The sequence below is a fragment of the Anarrhichthys ocellatus genome, unplaced genomic scaffold (genome assembly GCF_004355925.1).
Source record: "Anarrhichthys ocellatus isolate YVR2014 unplaced genomic scaffold, GSC_Weel_1.0 scaffold3, whole genome shotgun sequence".
Classification (NCBI taxonomy): Eukaryota; Metazoa; Chordata; class Actinopteri; order Perciformes; family Anarhichadidae; genus Anarrhichthys; species Anarrhichthys ocellatus.
The window spans coordinates 8,252,269-8,261,239 of NW_022280033.1; the positions used below are offsets into that span (position 1 = coordinate 8,252,269).

General features: G+C 38.9%; 1 protein-coding gene and 1 long non-coding RNA gene across 2 annotated transcripts; both read left to right on the forward strand.

Moving 5' to 3' along the window:
• Nucleotides 1-2,784, forward strand: LOC116397027 (uncharacterized). The gene is made up of 5 exons (XR_004213650.1): nt 1-35; nt 135-232; nt 381-415; nt 1,135-1,186; nt 1,733-2,784. It is a non-coding gene; the product is annotated as an uncharacterized LOC116397027 (long non-coding RNA).
• Nucleotides 2,785-3,397: 613 nt separating this feature from the next.
• vdac2 (voltage-dependent anion channel 2) lies at nt 3,398-8,971 on the forward strand. The gene is made up of 9 exons (XM_031839518.1): nt 3,398-3,528; nt 4,730-4,801; nt 4,902-4,951; nt 5,596-5,748; nt 5,858-5,910; nt 6,850-7,077; nt 7,402-7,552; nt 7,643-7,700; nt 7,961-8,971. The coding sequence occupies exons 2-9, from the start codon at nt 4,735-4,737 to the stop codon at nt 8,050-8,052; spliced, it is 852 nt and encodes a 283-aa protein (XP_031695378.1). The 5' UTR covers nt 3,398-3,528; nt 4,730-4,734; the 3' UTR covers nt 8,053-8,971.

Below are 8,971 nucleotides of genomic sequence, written 5' to 3' on the forward strand. Positions count from 1 at the left end.
GCAACACCTACCACAGCTCAGGGTGAACAGCACAGGTCAGAAGCCTTCACATCTACATGCAAATACATTATTGGATTGTTTAAGAAAGTCTTATTTTTAATTCCTGCATTATGTGCTTTAATTGTATGCTGCAGTGTTTCAGTTGACCGAAAGGGCTTCATCATCCGTTTGACTTTGCTGATCTTTGTTGTGATGGTGACATTGTTCATCTGGTTTATGTTCAAAAGACACAGTAAGTTTCTGCAGAATTTTGATGAATCAAATTCATGCCAAAACAGTTTTATTATTTGTAAATAGTTTACTGTAATTGTAGAATATTGTGTATTATTGTCATTTAGCATTGATAGTCTTAATTGTATTTTTCATTGCTTCACTTTTAGAACAGAACAAAGCAGAATCATCAGCCACAACAATGGTACAGTAAGATATGTTGATTCATTTCCCAGTACAAATATTTTACAAAGAAGGAGACACACTATCATGGCCATTTGCTTAATTTAACACTGCAGTGATAGCAAGTGCAATAAATAGTGCACGTTGTAGAGACAATACTGCTTTGTCCCTTTGCAGGTGCAGTAGATGAAAATAAAATAGTTATATTACATAAAATATATCTTGATCATTCATATCATTGTTGTGTATCTTTTAATACAACCTTGTTTGATAGGAGAGCATTGAGAGAAACTTAAGTGAGCACATCTGTGATCACAAATATAGTAATAGGTTTAATGAAGAAACCAATTGTGTTTATTGGTTCAAACTTGCCATGAATGTTCTGTCCTCTGCTCCTCAAACACAGGCTAAAGAAGAAGTAGCATACTGTACTATTACGAAAAAGAGAAAAACTGTGGAAAAATGATTGAGGCTGAACCGTATGTTCCTCCTCTTTTTTTTAGCAAGATCCTCCTCAAGATTATTAATATTTCTTTTACTTTGACTATTTATAGAATACGGTTTTAGTAAACTATTCTGGTAATTCGTCTGATTATGTCTTTTGCTTAAAAAGGAATTATTTATATAAATGGTTCATGATTATTATTTTAACAAAGATCATGTTTATGTTATCAAATCTCTAGTCATATAAAATGGTGTATTGCCTTTATTTAAGTAACATTTGGTTTGTTCCTTCATCAGGTTGAAGAGGAGGTGACGTAATGCAATGCACATCAGAAAAACTTCAGATGAGGTAGCCGTGAACCAAGTAGACCACAAGTACCCTCAAATAGCATTTATTTTTTCATTATACACACTTGTATTTGAATGAAGCAAAAATAGCAAAAAAAAGTTTGTTCAATTGATCAAATCACATTTGTCTCTTCTCTCTTACCCAGTGATGTCAATGTGATGTACAACTCTGTGGTCACTGTAGAACGGCAAACTGTACAAAGGGTCAAATTTAAGAGATCCGAAACCAGCCTCACACTGTTTCTCACATACACACAGTGATGCTTTTCCCCCACATTTTATGGATGTCAATGTCTGTCTGACAGTCACACCACCACTTTGATCCAGAGTGAAATATCAGAACAACTGTTGGATTGATTATTACAATATTTAGTACAGACATTCCTGGTGTCCAGAGGATGTACCCAAACAACTTTTGTTGATCCCTTTACTTTCAATCTAGTGCCATTATCAGGTCAAACATTATTTGTTTTTATGACCAAACACCTGCAAAGTTTATCTTTGATCATTTTTCCTAATTGTCATTTTTTCTTCTGTTCTGCAACAGGTTGAAGTAAAAGATGAGGATGTATTGGCCCAGCAGCAGCAAAACCTGTAAATGTTTCCCCTACTACTCATCCATCTTGTCTATCACTGGACTCTTTTTTTAGATGATTGCAACATCCGAAAGCATCGACAAAAGCCTTCAACATACTTAGACATGATCCTTTCCTCTCATAGGAGGTTTAGAGCATCTTAAGAAGCTCCAGAACTTGAAGGAGCTTTTATTGTTTTTTAGTCTGCATTTGTAACATGAACGCTTATGATGTTTAAGTGACTTTTAATAGAAAATAAATGATATTGTTTAAATTACAAAATAAGAAAATCTAATTAACCTAACACACACAAATACATTTAACAATCGATCTTTGCATATCTTTTGTTATTATCCTCCTTCCCTGTCTTATATTCATCTCTCCTGGCTGAAATGCCACTTTCTTGATGTTATTTTTGCAGTTTCCATATCTTCTTTCTTTATATTTATGGTGCCACAGTATCCTTATAGGTTTGATATAGAACTTGTGCATTCAGGAAGTCAATGCCTAATTTAGGGTTTAATATGTGTTTAAGAGTGACGTCTGCCTGGAGCAGCAGGTAAATCATGTGTGTCTCCTCTGTGGTTATTGAAACAACAACTTTTGAGTAGTGCAGAGATGGCATACTGTGTGACATTGGTTTTCAAATGAATATGCTTCAAATGCTGATGTAATCACAGATACTTTAAGCACAATACATCAGTAAAAAAATAACTAAAAAATGTCATTACACTCAATTTGTGTTGTTCAAACATTTTCAAACTCATCTATCAGATTATTGACTTGATGGATTAGGCATACTTTAAAAGGTATACAAATAAACAAATAAATTGGGCATATATTTGGTGATTTGTGACTTGTGAACATTACAAACTATATGCTTCATGACAATCTAATGTTCACATTAGACACTTCAATTTTAAAGGATTGACTGAAGGCAGGAAAACATTATTATTGGCATATGTATTGGCAGGAGGGTGATGTTGTGAAAGCTTTATTGTCTATATTACTATTGAATATACCAGGGCTAAAAGTTGCAGTTGTTTACTGTCATGTTTTGATAAATAAAGACATTTCAGTCTATATGCTTGAAGTTATTCAAAAATGTTGTATCCACTGCATCAGTGACATTTTTTATACTTGACCAACTCTGCAGTTGTGGCTTCTGGCACATGTTGGAAAACAATTGGTCTTTTGTTTTTGAAAACTGTCTTTTCTTGGAAGCAGCCAAGCAACACATAAAAATTAGTTTAGGTAGCCGTTAGATGCCAAAGTATGATGCACAGATGCACTTAATATTTTGTGCATTAAACTACCATACAAAACAAACCTAGACTGCATTTACACAATAAGAGGTTATTTAAAGCAGTACAGCTATTTGCTAGTGTCATAGTGGCAGAAATTGTCTTTCATACTTCATAACAATTGTGCACACAATAATCTTTTTTTTTTCTTCACTTTAACCTAAAAACTTTTTAGAAAGAAACTTTATCTGTCACATACCTTCTTATATACTGTCTATGGTTAATGCTAAATAAAAAAAATATCCCAGCCTTGACGTCACCATGCCGTGACGTGAACCATTTTTAGACAGGCATCTCTGCAGCCGCCCCGGGGTCCTGGGCCCGGCTGTGATAGGTCTGGATTTTATTGCAGTGCAGTCTCCTTCAGCTCGCCCTTCTACCGGTGACGCCTGTTTCTGCCGTGTGGTGTGAGGAACATCTCTAATAAAGTCACTTTAGTTCACCACTCGCTCCATCCTCTACTGGTAAGAGAGCTATATATTCCACCTGACGCTGTTACTCAACTCCATAACAAACAGCAAGTTGTGTTTTAGCTCGCTTTTCGCACACCGGTACTCTGCAGGCGAGCTAAGTTAGCTAAACTAGCTGCACTCGGCATGCTGCGTCTGACACATGACAAGTTAGCTAAAGCAACGTGTTACATGCCAGGTTTGCTTTGAATTTCACGTATCATGCTGCTGATAAATTGGTGGGTGTTCTGCATAGCTACTTTATCTAAGAAAAGTTTGACAACGTACTACTTAAACTTATTAATTTCGTTAACTAGTGGGCCTAGTTAGCAGCAGTTAGCTGGCAGATAACTCGAGTGAGCTGGTTAATTACCCCCATCCCACTAATTGGCACCGACATGTGCCTGGCCACGCCGAGCTGTCCCTGCCAAATCCACGTAAAGGAGTAACGTTAGTTTGATAAGAGCCTGGCCTGAAATAGACACTCCAGTGCGGCAAAATGGCTCCTCTCTCGCTCAGTAACCTTGTCCATCGGCTGTCAAACACTTGCACTGCTGTGACTACCTGGAGCACTGTGATGCTGTCACTGTGCCAGATGTGTAACTGACATTATGAAAGCGAAAGTATACGTGTCCGCACTGGCACTCTCAACTTGGCAACTTAAAAACGTATGCTATGTTAATGACAGACAGGATATTAGCAGGATATTGGTTATGAATGCACACTAATGCAGAGCTAGCTTTCCACTCAACAGGTACAGCAACCACAGAAAGTGTAGCAATTTACATCTTCACGTGAATCAGGCTTGTTTTCTTCCGATTTAAGAACAAATGCATCTTCTATACCAGACTGTATTTTTGCATTAAGGTTAAGAAGTGTATAGCCTGAAAACATTTATACCAGTATTTCTATACTGTAACCTCACAATACAATACACATGTGTGGGCATGAGTGGTGCATTCATTAGAGACGGCACTTCCTGCCCTTAACTCCAAATATTGAAGCCATTGATACAAATATTGACATAAATAGTTGTCAGACATTTTCCTGACAGCTTGCTACAGCTTCATTTACAGACTTTGCATTTTTGGCAATTGCTAAATCCATCATGAAAATTGATAATTTCATTTTTGTAGTCTACGTTATTACATTGTGTTTTTGTATTGTAGAACTGTACTTAATGTTAGAAGAATAATGATGTTGCTTCTGTCCACAGATACAATGGCCGTGCCTCCCTGCTACGCTGACCTGGGCAAGTCTGCCAAGGACATCTTCAACAAAGGCTATGGTATGGTTTCTTACAGTTTGACCAAGTGGCACTGATGATGTGACAATGTACCGCCAAAGCTGGTCGATATCATGGATAAGCTTTGATTGTTTTTCTTCAGGATTTGGCTTGGTGAAGCTGGATGTCAAGACAAAGTCAGCCAGTGGAGTGGTAAGCTCATTTCTTTTTGGGTTGAGAATAGAAAACTAGAATATACTTCAAAGTAACTAAAGTGATGTAACGGCACATTCTAGTTGCAAAGGAGAAAGTAGATTTTGCAATTTGAAAGTTATTGCAGTTCATGTTTATTACACTTCTTGCTCTGGTTAAATAAGCCTTTATTGGCATTGTCGGAACAGTGAAATTCAGCAAAAGTAACTGTGCCAGTCTTCATTTTCCTTCGTGCTCATCCATGTAGATTACAAAGGTTTCAATTGTCTATAAAAAATTGGTAAAACAAGGCATTTAGCACAAGGCAACATCTTCATATTGTGTTTTGTCTGTGCAACAGTCTGAAGCTGAATGGTAATTCATTTTCCTGTCATGCCAAACAGAAGTGCAAAGTCCCACATCTAAGAAGCCGAAACTTGCGACTGTCTGGCTTGATAAGCTATCTACTTGAACATGAAAGTTGCTAATTGGTTATTTCAGCTGTCTAGATGACACACAATTATTTTAGTTTCTAACTTGGCTTTAAAAAAAAAAGAGCAATAGCCAAAGTATGACTGACTGCAAAATGTAATGATAGATCAATTTATGGCTTTCTTTTCATCCGTTGTATTTCATTTGAATGTCTCTAAATTTGTGCTTTGCAGGAATTCAAAACAGCTGGTTCCTCCAACACTGATACCAGCAAAGTTGTGGGCAGCCTGGAAACTAAATACAAGAGGTCCGAATACGGCCTGACCTTCACTGAGAAGTGGAACACGGACAACAGCTTGGGAACGGAAATCACTGTTGAAGATCAGGTCAGGAAAATATTCAGACTTTTTATACACCTGTTATTTAACCCAGTGTGCATGATGGGGCAAATTCCATTTATCTGAATGTCAAATGGTTTTCTATTGTTTCTCACAGATCGCCAAGGGACTGAAGTTGACTTTTGACACAACCTTCTCACCAAACACTGGGTACGATGATGGTTCTGATAAATAAATGCATAATTAATTGAAAAGTTGGTTCCATGTGGATTTTACTCTGCCTGTTGCGTCTCAACTGGAATCATTTTGGCAACCCGATCTGTGCCGTACATGCTTCTGACAAGTGTAGTTGTCGGCCATGTGACTCCAGTCCCAATATGGAACAAGTCTATTGTATCACATTACTGTGATCGGCTTTTTGCACATGCACAACGTTTACCAGTGTGCTCAGCTGCTCCTACAGTCCTTGTGTGTTTGCTTTATTAGCGGTGTAAAATCACATGAGGACTACGGCACATGTTCCAGAGGAAGAGTTTCCTCTTTCATACGGAGTGTGGGAAGGTTGATTGTAGTTGTGTTGCTACATGGAGACGGCCTGTTTTAAGGCTACAGTGTTGTGCTCAGACTGGGAAGTAAACTCCAGCACTTTAGCAGTATCTCCCAAACTGGAGGAGATCTAATTCAAAGCCAACCTGGTGAAATAGTTGAAGTGGCTGATCATCATGTGGCCTTTGGGTAAAAAAAAAAAAAAAAAAGGAAAACCCTGTTTGCGACTTGATATGTTGAGAATTATCTCTAGGAGGTCACACGTCTATGACAGTGATCCCTAAGGTGCCTTTCATAACATCCTGGAATGCCTCGAGGACAGACCAAGGGTGCCACAAGATTTTTTTATTATATATAATTTTATTCTTTTATTTTTTATAAATGTTTTAACATATTAAAAAAAAAAAAGGATGAAACAAGGAATGAAAAAAGGATGGATTTTTTTTTGTGTTATCGTAACATGTTATGAAAGATTTTGTTTTTTATATATTTGTGTCAAATTGGCTAAAAACATACTGCAGGAAATGTAACCTGACCCACTTGTATATTGTCTGATGCCTAATCTGATTTAATTTTACTTAAAGTTGTGTTTCTCACCAACAGCAAGAAGAGTGGCAAAGTTAAGACCGCCTACAAGCGCGAGTTCGTTAACATGGGCAGCGATGTGGACTTTGACTTCGCCGGGCCCACCATCCACGGAGCGGCTGTCGTCGGCTTCGAGGGATGGCTCGCCGGTTACCAGATGAGCTTCGACACTGCCAAATCCAAGATGACCCAGAACAACTTCGCTATCGGCTACAAGACGGGAGACTTCCAGCTGCACACCAATGTGTATGTATTTACATCAAGGTCCATCTGTGAACCTTCAGTTCACTTAATCTAGAATTTGGTCAGTGTTTTCAATACCTGCATCCACCTGACCAGTGACGGCCAATCTTCACTGCCCAACCCGCAAAAATATTCGTTAATTAACCAAACGCACCTGAACAACTTCATGCATTTGAGCAGCACAAATGTCAGGACTGAATCAAAGTGTGTGTGTGTGTGTGTGTGTGTGTGTGTGTGTGTGTGTGTGTGTGTGTGTGTGTGTGTGTGTGTATTCCAGACTTTCTTTTCTGTAGCATGACATCTCTCGTACGCTTGTTATCTTTAAAGCAATGACGGCGCTGAGTTCGGAGGCTCCATCTACCAGAAGGTGAGCGACAAACTGGAGACGGCAGTCAACCTGGCCTGGACCGCTGGCAGCAACAGCACACGCTTCGGTATTGCAGCCAAATACCAGCTGGACATGGATGCCTCCGTCAGCGTAAGTAGTGCAGCAGAGGCTTCCAGAAAATGAAAAATGTGACTATTGTCACAAACTGATGTTTGTTTGTTTTGTTTTTTTTCTCCATAGGCTAAAGTGAATAACAATAGCCTTGTTGGTGTTGGGTACACCCAGACTCTTAGACCAGGTAAGGTGCTTTCCTACAGGTCCATGGACAGCTGGAGGATGTTTACAAAAATGTTTATAGATTTAAGAATACCTCTATTTTGAGTCCTCGCACACAACACTTCAGTTTGAGCAAATGCACTTTGAATACTGTGACCTAGAATATAGTCATTTATAGCAACTCTTAACAGCCTGCGTTGTCCTGTCAGCCCTCTCACAACCCGTGTTTAAGAAGAGCCGGTTTGCACTTAAAGGCTAATGTTGGTCCTCTTGCCTGTGCAGGTGTGAAACTCACCCTGTCTGGCCTGGTCGATGGCAAGAACGTCAATGCTGGAGGCCACAAGCTGGGTCTGGGCTTGGAACTGGAAGCCTAAGCGTTCAACATACTGCAAGGGACTCGGGAATATCAGAAGAATCTGGCCTTAAATGTATATCCAACTCTAACCAGCAAGGGGATGTCTTGGAGAGATCGGTTCAAAGGCTACGACAACAAACTCTAACTTGTCAAGTACCTCTTTAAGTTGGTGCTTCCGTCATTGGTATATTTTACCTTTGTGGCTTTTTACTTTGTAGTTGCATCTATTCAGGAGACAGTTGTTGGCATATTATTTATAAATCATGACATTCTTTTCTGTCCAGCACTGGCATAATAATGAAATACAATCCCTTTGACTGTCATCAGCTCTGTGGCTTTATTATGATAATTCCCAGACAGTCGACATCACTTGACTGTTTTGTGTGGTGAGCGTTGTCATACCTTCGCTCTGATTTTACAATCATGACCATCTGATATTCCTTTGTCGTCTTCACAGTTTTAATTTACCAACCACGTTAAGTACACTAGTCTTTTTCTGCTATTTAAATACTGCTGCACCCTTTCTGTTCATGCACACGAGGACAAACTAAAGCTCTATAATGTTTTTTCTTTAGCGTCGGCCATCAGGGTTTGTGATGTTCTGTTAAAGCTGCACATGTGACCTTCCCTTAAACTGGGCAGTTTTTGGGTTGCTTAATGTCGGGTCTGTAAGTTTGAAAGGAACCTGTACACTTGGCCGACCAAGCAGAATTAGTTTGTTTTATTTCCATTCTGTACTAACAGACAGCTAGAGGGTACACGAGTCATGTTCACAGTAATGCCAAATTATCGTTGTCCGGAAGAAGAGATGTAACTCAAAGTTGCACTTGTGCACTCTTGGAAAGTGCTTTCCTGTACTGGGTGGTGACAGAGCCCGCAGGAAGTCTTGGAGGTCCTTATGTGTATGTATACATTTTCAATAAAGTCTTTGAACTCCA